At 35.7% G+C, this 14,142-nt stretch overlaps 1 protein-coding gene across 1 annotated transcript; it reads right to left on the bottom strand.

Annotated features, from left to right (window-relative positions):
- Positions 1–3,161: 3,161 nt before the first annotated feature.
- LOC107743728 (uncharacterized) lies at positions 3,162–13,846 on the bottom strand. The gene is made up of 5 exons (XM_016557120.1): positions 13,651–13,846; positions 10,192–10,454; positions 9,579–9,841; positions 7,672–7,706; positions 3,162–4,297 (listed from the first exon to the last, which is right to left on the bottom strand). The coding sequence occupies exons 2-5, from the start codon at positions 10,440–10,442 to the stop codon at positions 4,196–4,198; spliced, it is 651 nt and encodes a 216-aa protein (XP_016412606.1). The 5' UTR covers positions 10,443–10,454; positions 13,651–13,846; the 3' UTR covers positions 3,162–4,195.
- Between the last annotated feature and the right edge of the window lie 296 nt (positions 13,847–14,142).

Genomic DNA, 14,142 nt, shown 5'->3' with positions numbered 1-14,142 from the left:
ACAAAACAGCTATGGTAAAGTTCACTGAAAGGCAAAACTCCCACAATAGACAGGATGTCTCTTTCAAAGTGAAGTCTGGGTATTATGTTAATCTTGATTGAAATTCAGTAGCCAAAAATAAGACATTTTATTTAAGTTGGCATGAAATGGAAATTCAGAAATTCATTCTATCTACTTTCTAAACAAATGTTGTGAATAATTCATCTAGGCATATTTAATTTTTTTACCTCTATTTTTACCTTTTAAGTTATTTCTTTTTTTCTTTTTCATTTTTGTAAATTTTTTATTTTTAAACCGATGTTTCGGTGAAATGACACACTTCTCTCTGATGACACATGCTGTACTTCTCCAAACATTTGTGACCCTGGACCACAAAACCAGTCATAAGGGTCAATTTTTTGAAATTGAGATTTATACATCATCTGAAAGCTAAATAAATAATCTTTCCATTGATGTATGGTTTGTTAGGATCGGACAATATTTGGCTGAGATACAACTATTTGAAAATCTGGAATCTGAGGGTGCAAAAAAATCTAAATACTGAAATACTATATCTACAGTAGGAAATTTACAAAATATCTTCATGGAACATGATCTTTACTTAACATCCTAATGATTTTTGGCATAAAAGAAAAATCAATAATTTTGACCCGTACAATGTATTTTTGGTTATTGCTACAAGTATACCCCAGCGACTTAAGACTGGTTTTGTGGTCCAGGGTCACATTTAGTCTGTTTAAACCCTGTCCCTTTCTTCACACTCGATTTCAGATCTGCTGCCATCCAATCAACAACGATAAATAGACCCTGAAGTACAAGCCCTGCTCTACTTTTCTTTCTTTTAGATAATCCGTTTCACTTGGATGTACTTCACAATATGGAAGAAAAGGTCCAAGACCATCTCTGAAATTATGTGTCGCTACTTCTGTTTCCTTGTGACTTCAAAATGACTAAAAAAAGTCGTAATGTAAGGCTCAAGCATATGTTAAATGGAAACCAATATCCTTGTGGTTTCCTGAAATTGTCAGCAGCTGATTTTATATTTATATGTGGTATTGTTGTTTATAGACTGATTATTGTTGATGCTTGAATCCATTTGGTCCATCTTTAGCAGTAGGTATAATTAAATTGCATTGCTAGATCAAACGCAGTGTGATGACTCACAAAATGTCTTTTCACAAGACAAATGACTAGAATTATGAACACTTAAAATTCATATTAGAATACATTCATTGGTTGTTTTAAACAAAACTAAACCGTATTTTCTTTTCAATGTCATTAAAAGCAGAAGTATTCATTTTCAATGTTACTCAAGAACAAATTCACCAAGATAACGAAGTAGAGTAATAAAGTCCAATTACTTAAGAACTTCACATCGCTGCCAATATAGTGAGAAATGAAACAACAGCCTGAGCTGTAAAGAGGCCGTGACTGATTAAGATCCACAGGAGTAATTACGGACGCTGCGTTAATCTACTCATTTTAATTAAGCAACCTTCCTCATATGGTGAAGGAAGCCCCAAGGCGAGATGTTCTTACTCCAGAACAGATGTGTTGCTCCCAGCTAGAAATGCATAAACATGTGACGGGAGAAAGAACAGCCCTCACATGATCAACAGCTCTTTTAGGAACACTCTGGTGAAGTCTGAATGGTCCTGCCTGGGGAATGTTCTGGGCATCACAATCTATCACATCTTGTTCTGATAAGACTCATGGTGTTCTCAACATGAGTACAGTCAAACAGTCCCAACACTATATCAGATGAAATATGCATAAGAGAAGGCTTGTTCTGTTTGTGTAATGCAGCCGCCTTCAGGCTGAAGATCCCTTGATGGAATATAGTATTATCATATATATCATCATATTTTTGCATATTAATAATGAACATGTTTTGATATGATGGCTACATTGCGAAGCCATTAAAATAATTGTTACCGATGATGAAGAGTCATACACTTCTAAATTATGTTTTGATTTTACTTTTAGTAAATGTTTCATTTTATTTTAATGTGGAAGGGAAATTGAAACATTTAGCTGACTTTTAGCTTTGTATTCGTTAGAATTAATATTGTATGAAAACGTGTTTCTGCCTCAGGATAGAAAGTAAATAAACAGGCAAATGTGACTTTAAAAAAAGGCAGAATGGTGAGATATAAACTCTGAATTGTGAAGAAAAAAAAGCCAGAGTTGTGAGATAAAAAGTTGCGATTACCTTTTTTTATCCCATGGAGGAAACAAGCTTCTAAAATTGTCTTTGTTGGCCCCATGTTGAAGACTTCTAATCTAATATATTATTGATGGGATCACATGGGATCACAAATAAAAATTGTGTATTTAACTTGTCAAATCCTTTTTGATTGACAAGTGTGAGGGAAATCATACAGAAAAACCCCATCCAAAACACTGTTGTAATTCTCATATTTATTGAAAATGGTAAGGAAAAAACAATACAAAATTCATATAGAAATTTGACAGAGAAAATTTCAAATGGCAAAAGTACAAAGCTGGAGAATGAGCGACATGAGTTTAGTGTAAATCTGACAGTACAAATAAGGCCTTTCTGCATCGGAGAACACAGGTATCGATGAGAAGTCACAAGGTGGCCACAGGAAAGAGACCACACAACTGTTTTACAGGAAGTCCACAGGAAAGACATCTCTGCTCCACAATATGCCATGAAAACTCTGTACCGACATTACAAAGCCGACGCAAGCAGAAATGTGAGCGGTTTAAAGAGTTTTCCCACTGACTTGCCACAGTTTTTCAAATGTGGTTTCTAAAGGAAGTGCTTGAAACCCCTAACAGTGTGATGTATCTGTAAAAATCCCAGATAGACCTGTTTCTGACACGTTGATTCATAGAGAACACGTCTGTTCAAGTATGCTGGAATTTTGGCTCAGTTTAGTCCTTTATGTAGACAAATAAATTACAGCAGAAAAAAATATGAATGGATTTATTTGACAGCTTTGAGGGGAACGTTGACAAATAAGTTACAGAGATATTTGGTTCATAAAACACAACACTAATGAATATCTCCATGCTTATTTTAATCAAAACATTTTTGTCGATAACAAATCATCAAAATAACCAAAAGTAGAAATGATGCACATACAAAATAAATTGGCTTGTGCTTCTCAGATATCTACTTGAGAATTCTATGCGCAAGGTATATTTTTATGGGGATTTTTTTTACAGGACTTTATTTCATTTAAATCTAAATAAATTGCGAATAGGCAGAAATCCACTGGATTTTAAAACAACTGCTTTCCAGTGTTGGTCCAAAAAATATTCGAAGAACAAAACAAAACAGAAACCGAAAAAAGGAACTTAATGTTAAGTACTTCAAGGTCATTTCATCAAAATATACAAACCACATCAGAAACAAAACTCCCATTCTATCCTGTCCTTTTTTTCTCAAAAATATGTACACGTGTAATTCATACAAATATTAACACTGCTCTCCAGCCATTTCAATAACTAGTGGTCTGGCTTTCCCACAAGGCTTCCAGCCTCACTCCCGTACCTCCATTGGAGGTGACCAATCTTTGAATTAAGTGGCAAATTTGTGTCCCGAAGTATAGATTCAGATACGGGGCAACAGGTTCGGTTAACCCGCACACCATCCAGTGATTGTCCCTGATGGCTTTAGTACACAAAGGGCTGAAAAACAGCGTTAGCAAGGCACGATCCAACTGTGCTCCATTAGTATAGTGCGTGAGCATTCCATTATCTCGATTATCACCCATTTTCCATTAATGGTGTGCGGGTGCGCGGCCTGCGCCACTGGTGACTGATAGTGCAGTGCAGTTATTGCTCCTGTAAGGCAGCTGAGAGGAGAACCCACGACACACAAAGCACTTCTGGGCCCGAGGCGCTACGCAGATCTAATCAATTTGTTTGCTTGAGAGCAACCCGGCTTAATGCAACTCCCTACCACTGCAGTTAAAGATGCAAAAGAGTAGGATGCAAATGCACCGAGAGCCACACTCTCCTACTGACGTCTATATCGGGACACACACTTCAGTCACTAATGCTACATGAGAATCCATGGGAAAAGATGTACAAAACAAAACAAACCAACCAAAAACACAGATAAAGAAACAAACATGACATCTGATCCTGCAGAAAAGTCCCAGAGTCTTTAAGTGGTCGGCAGGAGAGCGCCTGCACTCTTCCTGTGACGTAACCCGTCTGTTTATCTGAGGCCGTGCTGGTAAAGGGCATTGATGGTGTCGGCGACGAATGCGAAGAGCCCGTGGTACAGGCCTCTCCAGTTCTGCCAGCCTGGGACAGCATTCTGAAACAAAGATGCAAGAAGAATGAGCTCATCGTGTGTTTTATGTAATGCAAAAAGTGAAAGGGAACATAAGAGGCACAATAAAACTTGTTTTTGTGCATTGCATCTAAGCGCTCAGGGACTGTAAAACCGAACAGCTGACCTACTTAAGTTTCAGACTTCGCTCTAACTTTAGAATACTTTACAAAAAGAGTACTTGAAATAATATACTTAATTTTAATAGAATAATCTACTATTGAGTATAAACTGAATGTAATGTTTTCAGACACTAAATTGCATGTTAATCATAATTTAAAAAATCTTGATATGTAATTTCATAATTATTTCTATATTCGTTGAAATATGGTTAAAATGTACTGCCAAACATTTAAGGTAAACTAAATATACTTCAATGTCATTACTATTGAAAACTTGTATGCAATTTAAGACATTAACTTGTATGTGATATCAAATAACTCTTTACAGTTAAAATGATCAAGTGTGTTACATGTATGTTAGTCAACACATCAAAATAAGTGCACTTTTTAAAGCATAATAAAAGATTATTAAAACAATTTCAAATGTACTTTAAAAGTAAAACTTACAAAGTGCACTTTTTAAGTGTACTTAAGTGTTAAGAAACAGTCAAGTACTCACTTTAAGTACACTTAAGTGGTCTTTTATGTCATTAATATAATATCTGCTAATAGTTTTTTTTCAATTATACTTGAGATTTGAAGTAGCCTACAAGTGCATATTGAATACTGTTAAGTGCACTTCTTTTCTACAATGGTATGAAGCGAAACACTCTGGCAAAGTCGATTTAGGTCTGTGCTTCAGTTCCTTCCCTGTGTGGAAACCGAATTTCGAAACTTTGACTGTGTGTAATTAACTTTTTCCACCTCTACTATCTGTAATCAGCTATGAGGTAATAGCTTAAACTTTTTGGACCATTAGCAACGCTCACATAAAGCTGTGAAGGTTTGTTTGAGTGGGAGTGTGTGTCAAGGTTTATGTTAGCATAGACGTGTATGTGTGTGTGTGTGCACACAGACACAGGGTGGGGTGAGGCAGTCCCAGACAGACAATGTCTGCAAAGTGGAGTCAGGAGAGGCAGCACATTACTAGTCAAACAGCTGCTATGAGTCATCCGCTAAAAATAACTCCTCAGAGGGGGAGATCAAGTAAAAGAGAGGGAAAATAAGAGAGTGACAGTGAAAGAATGAGCTACACGCAGAGAAAGGTGCAAGATGGATAATATAGACACAATGTTGAAAAGGTCAGGGTTACCACACCTTTCCCGTTTATTTAGCATGTTTGTTTAAAAGATTAAATATTTAAATGTTATCAAATTCAATTAAAACAAATTAAAATCATTTGTCAATTAAGTAATTTTCCCCAAGTAATCACACAAGTAAACAGTACTTAAGAAAAAAGAATACATTTAGAACAGTGTGGTTTTCTTGTCAATATTTCTGTTTAAATCAATTTAATAACATAACAGATAAAGGCAGGCCTATCAGGCTTCATTTACACTGCACAGATCCAAAATTTTGAAACATATAAAAAAAATTTTGTGTCATCTGTTTACATCTACCTTAGACAAATCAAAAGCTTAAGATAAGTAATATTACAAAATATTTTAAAAATAATTTTCTACATAAAATATTATTATATTATTAAATAAATTATTTTAGTAACAAATTATATTTACTATAGAAACTTCCAAGACTTTTCAAAGTATATATATATATATGTATATATGTATAAAGACAACTGAGATGTAAGATTATATTATAAATTAAAATATTTTATTATATAACAAATAGTGCTGTCAAGCGATTAATCGCGATTAATCGCATCCAAAATAAAAGTTTTTGTTTGCATAATATGTGTGTGTTCTGTGTATATTTATTATGTATATATATAAATACACACACATACAGTATATATATTGAAAATATTTACATCTATATTTATATTCATATAATTTATATTATAAATAAATATATTTAATATATAAGCATAACATATTTTTCTGAAATATATACATGCATATGTGTGTATTTATATATACATCAAAATATATATATACAGTACACACATATATTATGTAAAGAAAAACTTTTATTTTGGATGCGATTAATCGTTTGACAGCACTAATAACAAATCATTTGAACAAATTATATTAATTATAGAAAATATAATTTTATAATAAATATGTTATAATAAATATTAAGTGCTTTTATAATAATATAGCTTACAAAAAGTGATATTTACCATAAAAACTCAAATTAAATTGTTTATTGTTTTTAAAGATTTAATTAATTTCCATGATAAATATACTATACAAAATAATTCATTAACAAATTCTATTGCCGACAAATTCCATGACTTTAAGATTTATTAATGTCTATGATTTTAAAATTTTGTTGAGGATCCCTGGAAGGTGAAATAGACAAAGATGAAGAAGATGGAACACAAGACTGTTTAAGAGAAAGTGCACGACTGAAGGCTACAACTACAGGGGGACCAAAGAGGACAAGGAACAGAGAGAAGTGATTGAGATGGTGGGAGGAGGATCTGTGGTTTGCCAGTCTCGTATGTTGACAGTGAAAGAGAACGGTATATGTGAGCATGCATGCTGCACACTCACACAGAGCTTTTGTTGCCCTGCTAGGGAAGTCCCTGTCATGTCATTCTTCTGCCGGCTTCAGTAAACAAAGCAGCCATCCAGTAAAAACACACTGCTATCAGAGTTCAGAGAGGCCACACGACAGGTCGCAGGCTTTCTGCACGTGACCACGCCGAAAGCTGCCTCGACGAGACATACTGGGTTTTATTACATCGCGTGTGTCGGTGCAGGTGTGTAAGCATGTGCGGGGAAACTGGGACGATTGTGTAAAAGCAATTAAATCCACATAAAAAAGTGGCGCACGCACTTAAAAATAGGTAAATAAAAGAGCGGAGAGCTGCACGCTGAGGCAAAGCGGTGACGTCATGTGTGTTTGTCTGAGGAGACGAGGGGGAGGTGGGTTTGCTTGAGGGGGGAGGGGAGATTAGCCTCTGTTTACTCCTGTTCACTTCACCGACTCGCTCCTCACGCGATACAACAGGGATCCAGAGCGCGAGAGAGAGAGGGAGGGAGGGAGGGTTATTAAGTTCAGCCACAACTGGAAACTCGATTCCAGTCACAACACTCACTACAGGCTCGTGAATATCATATTGATCCATTTACTAGAAGACCCACTGGAGGCTAGATTTGTGAACGCCCTGCCCACACTCCCTCATATTAACAAAGAGACACTGCCCGTTTACTTTATCGCACTTAATGACGCTTTGGCACAAGCTGTGGCATATTTAAACTGACGCAGCTAGACAAACATGATCCTTACCCTCTGTAGAAAAACAGCGTTCATCTCGTCTCCGTCTTTTTGAAATTTTTTTCTTCATATCACCCTAACAATTTTGGCTTAATGACTTAAAAAAAAAAAAAAAAGAGTTGTTTTTAACTAGGAAATTAAAAACATGTTCATCATAGAAGAGGTCAATTCATGCCATTTTAAGTACACATTTCATTTTAATGTTTTTTTTTCCGAAAAAAAAAAAAGATTCATATCATTGACCCATTCACTTATTCATGTTCCTCAGCACTTGTGGCTGTTTAAGCATACTGTTTGTACTTAAAGGACTAGTTGTGCAATTGATCCATTGAGAGTCGTCATTTGTTGTCGTACTATCTGGTAGTTCTGTCAAACTAGTGTCAAGGTTCATTTCGGATTACTACTTTGAGTAAAAACGCCACTGGCGCAATGTTAACAGTACTCTCATGACAAAACCGTGATATATGGGACTGTTGCACAGGTTCGGTTGAGGCCACTAGTATTTAACAACCATTTAACAGGCAGACATGCAAAGGAGTGGGTAATCTAACCAAATACAGATTCAGCAGAGATTACAATAGCGGTGAGATTTCATACACAATGGTGAGCCAAATTCTCTATTTGTACTTTAGTACGCATGTGATGTCATATGTTGAGCCACAGTGTTTGTTTTGTTTTGTTAGGTCAGTTCTATAAGCTCTATATAACATTCACATTCTATTCTCTACAGTAACGGTAGCACCAATGCCATCTGATTAACTGTATGACCGCTCATTAACTTTTATTGATTGAATGCAAACTTCAAGTCCTTATTGTTTATGTGACCGCAGGACAACAACAATAATATATATAATCTCTGAATGAGTACTGCTATTGTAACATGGGATAATGCACTGACATTTTTTACTTGTAGCTCCTTGAGACATAAAGTGTGGGCTTCCTAACTTTATTATGTGACATCTGGCATCCAACTGACCCAATTCAACACCCATGAACAGCAAATAGCTAACGTACTTTCAAATCCCAGTGCCCACCTGTCATACTTGCGCCTTTAAAGTAAACCTTCATTGTTAGTCCCTTGTGAAAAACAAGTACACTATAGCATACTTATAGTATGAAATAAAATACTTTAAAAGAATATAGTTAAGTGCGAACTGAATGCAATGTTTTCCGACACTAAATTGAATGTTTTTTTACAATTAAATGAAAATATATTATAGTTAAAATTTATATTAAATGCAATTAGTTACATTTAAGAGTGTTTTTTATTTCTTAAGTATGACTGTAGAACATTTTATATGTTATTTCACAATTACAGTTGTCTTTGAAATGTACACTGCTAAATGCACTGACAAGCATTTAAGCTGAACAAAATATACTTTATTGTCATTTCTATTAAAATCTGTATGTTGTGTATTTAAATTGATCTGTAATTACACATTTGTAGTGATGATGCAATTTACGTATTAAAACATAATGATTTAAAATGTGCTTTAAAGTTCAACATTTATTTTTTACATTACAAAGAGCACTTTTTAAAAGTGTACTTAAAACACAAGTGTGCTCTCTCTAAAGGTGCACTTGTTGTTTATTAATATTATATTACGTGGCCATCTTTTCTGCCCTTCAAAGAGAAAAAATTTGCATTCATTTTCTAATCTGCACAATAGGGATGCATGAATATAAAAATTCCGGCTAATACTAAAAAGATTATAGTTATATCTATGACCAATAACCGATAATGACCGATATTTTGACTAAATCAATTAAAAAGATTCAAAATCTATTGTTTTAAATGCAACCCGAATTTAGGTGTTGCAACATTATAATGTTCATTTTGTAATAAATATTACATTCAAAAGTGTTTTTAAATGAGTGTTTTAAAAGATTAACCATAAGTGAGAATATCATTTTCTTGCTTTCCGCGCAAGTGTGCACAGAGAAAATGCCTCCGTGTAGAGGATTAGTGTCGCAGCAGTAAGAATCTGCTGATCCTCGGCGCAGGTGACTTGAGAGAGCGGGAGTGCCGGGTTCTGGCTTGTTGCCAGGGTAACTGCAAGCCGGTGCAGCCTGAGCTGAAATCCAGCCATTGGTGGACAGGAATGAGGGGTGGGCTGGGATAGGGTGGACAGTTGGAGGACAGGGAGGGACCAGGGCCAGACTATCAGCTAGTGAGGAAAGCCTTTAAGGAGGAGTGTCAGCAGAAGTGTCAGATAAGGTTAACTGATCGCTAAAGTGAGGTTAAAAACATGAGGAAAAGAGAGTGTGAGGAGTGAGAGACACCGCGACATTCAGATGATACGCGATTCTCTGTGACAGGCCGCCATTGTGGACCGCGCAGCACTTGACAGGAAGCCAACAGCAAAGAACATGTCTAAACATGCCTCAGCGAGAGCTCTCTGACTAGGGAGGGGAGGAGGGCACTTCCTGGTGCATTTTAACCCTTGGAGTCAAAGCCAGTGATTTTGTCTTCTGAATCTCATTTAAATATATTATGCTAATGATTTCCACCAATGCACATTACATAAACACGAATCTCTATGTTGCAACACCTTACCTGTATTATCCCTGAGTGGATTATCCTGCTGCGGGACGCTGTCCGAGCTGAAGGCATCTTGTGTGGGGACTTGGGTTAGTGGTGGCAAGACAGTGCTGGTTTGTGTAGCGATGGTTCGGTGCCGGTGGCAGGGCCAGGCGTCCTGACGCAGCACCTCCATCCTGCAGCTGTTTGGTGCTCCAGGGTTGCGATCACCCGCCCTTCTTTCCATCTCTGGACGGGCCATACCAGATACTGCCTTGAAATGAGAAAAGCAAAAAAAAAAAAAAAAAGTTACAGAAAATATACATCAGTCGTATTTGCACGCCATCTGGGTTAAAAATGCAGCTGGACACAAAAGACATCATATGTTATTGCATGCAAATTGAATTTAAAGTGGACAGCAGTCAAAAAGATTTTAAAGATAAAATAAAGATGAAAATAAATTTGCACTCATAAAGACTTAATGGAATAAATAATAATAATAATAATAAATTCTTTAAAAAATTATAAAATACATTTAAATATCTGACCTAAATAATGATGAAAATAAATTGGCAATCATTTAGACGTAATGGAATAATAATAATAATAATACGAAGAAGAAGAAATCAAACTCAAAAGATGATGAAAATATATTTGCAATAATTTAGACTTAATGGAATAAATAATAAAAATAAAATTATATAATATAAAATAAATCAAAACATCAACCCCACGCAATTATGAAAATGCATTTACAATTATATAGACCTAATTGAATAGGCTACATAATAATAATAATAAGAATAATAATAAGAATAAGAATAAGAAGAAGAAGAAGAAGAAGAAGAAGAAGAAGAAGAAGAAGAAGAAGAAGAAGAAGAAGAAGAAGAAGAAGAAGAAGAAGAAGAAGAAGAAGAAGAAGATTTGACCCGTGTTAGTAATTATATTTGATGGTCATTCTTATGCCATTGTGTTTTTTATGACCGCACACATTCAACATGACTGACTTACCACTATACTGTAAAAAACAAACAAACAAATAGATAATTAAACATGCGTTATTATTTGATATTATTTGGTTAAACCGTGCAAATTGCATATGCAATAGAGAGTAAATTTGTTCTCATCCCAAAAAAATGCTATTTAATATAGCATTTCGTTTCCAGATAAAAGCGTTTCCCATCAAGTTTTTTTTTTTTTTTTTGGAAAAAAAACATTTCCCCTTTGTGATATGCTGTTTCCCCTTTTTTTCTAAGTCATGCACGAGAGGACTAATATGCAAATTTAAAAAGAAGAAGAAGAAGAAGAAGAAGAAGAAGAAGAAGAAGAAGAATATACTTACATTTCAGAAAGACAAAAAAATAAAATCAAAACATCAAGGCAATGCATTTTGTTGTGATATGCTGTTTCCCCTTTTTTTCTAAGTCATGCACGAGAGGACTAATATGCAAATTTAAAAAGTATAGACCTATTTAATCGTTAACATCAAACAGTCGCTGATCATTGATGTGCAGCGCTCATAACAAACTTGGCTAAAAGACGATTTAATTATGCTAATTGAATACGGAATTCCCCATTTCATCCCCTTTGACCTTTGTCCAGCAGCTTCCGACTGCATCCTTTGTTTAAATGCAGATGCCATGCGGACGATGGAGGGCTGTCGAGATATGGGGAGCTGTTACCCACAGCAGATGAGGCTGTCCGACAGCGCAGAGGCAGAGGGGAATCCCCACGCAGGTACATGTCTGGGCATACAGCCCCAGGCAGACTGCTCTGGGATGGCATATTTCGTGTTGTCTCAGTGTTAAATGCATAGGGGTGTTGCTCTGAAATGTATTAATTTAGAAACGTTGATACTGTTTATTGTGATCATATAAAATTAATATAAATAAAACAATTTAGTAGGCTTACAAATTTACTTTTATGTTTCATTTTAAATAATAATATAACAACAATATTGTTATATATTATTATATAATATTGTGTTAGCAATAGTATATATCAATCAATCAACCTTACTGGCCACTTATGCATAACATACAAGGAATTTTCTGCCGGTATGAGGCATCCCACACATTAAAAAAACACTTAACAAGAGAGAACAACAAAAATTACATGGTAGAATTTAGAGTCTTTATGGCTACTGGAAAAAAGCTATTCTGAAATCTGGTAGTTTCTTAACCCCTGACAAGTGCAAATCTTGAAGGGAAGGTAAATCAGTCCCAATAATGCATTCTACCATTCTCACTACTCTCTGAAGCCTAAACTTATCCTGCTGAGTAGCAGAACTGTACCAAACAGTAAATGAAGAACACAGGACCGATTCAATCATATACATATCCTACAAATGTATTATATATTATATTTTTATATAAAAAACAAAATAATTGCAAAAACTGCAAAATAATACTTATATTAATATTATAATGAATATAATTCTATTAATAATAAAAATAATAATTAAATGTATTATTATATATTATATTATTACATTTTAGATAGATAAAATAAATTTAAATTAATACGTCCACAAGATGGCAGAAACTACAGCCTCGTGCTCACGGATGTGTTTGTAAACAAATCCGTGCACGCGATGTCACGCACCGCTTCTCCCGCGCTTTAACTCGATCTCACACGCTACCGTGAGTCTCTCTAACACTTAATGCATTTTAAAAGCTTCATTCCACTGGAATGCATATTACATTTTCATTATTACGACACTGACTATGATTTTATCGATTTTTCTCAATTGGCAGCAAGGGCTGATGTGGAAATTTTGAAGCGTAGGAAAAGTGGCACGAACAAACGCTCAGCCGGCGACTTGTTGAGTGATGCAAGGTTAAAGATTTGAAGAGGTGGAAGATTTTGGAAACTGACAGTTCTTTGTCATACAGCATAGTTTACATGCTTGTTTCATTGTTATCTTTAAATAACCAGCTGTCATACTACAAAGTTGCGTGTTGAGCAGAAATAATTTCTTCCAACATAAGCTGGTAGTTGCGTTTTGCAGCACAGTAGCTGGTTTTTAGCTGGTCTAAGCTGTTTATTTGTTGGTTGGCCAGCTACCAGGTTCCAAACCCAGCTTGACTGACCACCTGGCTGCTGGTCGAGCAGCTTGCACCTGAAGCCCAGACCAGCCAGGAACCAACTGTACTCCAAAACACAGCTACCATCTTCAACTGGAGTTTTCAGCAGGGAGGAAAACGTCAAACCCCCCTTTTTTTCACTAACTGTAAAAAGTGGTAACATACTGTTGACTAAACGACATGTTTCTACTTGATCTAACCCTAAAATTACTTTTATTCGTGTGACCTAATGCAGTCTGGCTGATTCTGTAAATAATATTTTTGATCAATAATAAGCAGTAATGTGCCACATCTACTGTCTTCAATATAAGTAATCTTACATTGATGCCTGCAAATAACAAAGAGATGCATGCTCAACAAGAATAAAAACACATTTATGCTTACCTTCAAAATGGGTTGTAAGTCAGTAGATGTTATTCCAGGTTGTAATGCTGACACCAGATATGTGTCGCGCTTTAAAAACACTTCGTTAGATGTCCGTTCATGTTATTCCACAACTGGAGGAAAGAAAAACTGTGTCAATTTTGTCAGATCGGCAGTTAGGTGTGCTTGTGAAGATGAAGCTGTAGGTTTATGATGACAGCAAGTTGCTTTCACTCCCGCGAAGTGCACGCATAAAAGGCCACGCCCCTTCGCCCGTCTCACAACAAGTCCTGACATGCTAGACTCACACGCACACACACACAGCCAAGACAGCACAGGAACCAACAGCCCTTTACGCCCACTGTTGTTTGTCGATTCACAATCCGAGTGGCTTCAGCGTAGATCCTGTCGATGCTTATCGGTTTCTAGGTTTACAAAGTACTTTATTGGGATCGCAGTTTTGCATACAATAGCCTACTGTTTACTGCATTAATATAAGAAAATGAAATAAAT

The sequence above is a fragment of the Sinocyclocheilus rhinocerous genome, unplaced genomic scaffold, assembly GCF_001515625.1.
Source record: "Sinocyclocheilus rhinocerous isolate Xijiao unplaced genomic scaffold, SAMN03320098_v1.1 scaffold166, whole genome shotgun sequence".
Lineage (NCBI taxonomy): Eukaryota > Metazoa > Chordata > Actinopteri > Cypriniformes > Cyprinidae > Sinocyclocheilus > Sinocyclocheilus rhinocerous.
The sequence above is the reverse complement of the archived record's forward strand: the minus strand, read 5'-3'. Positions and strand labels throughout refer to the sequence as shown.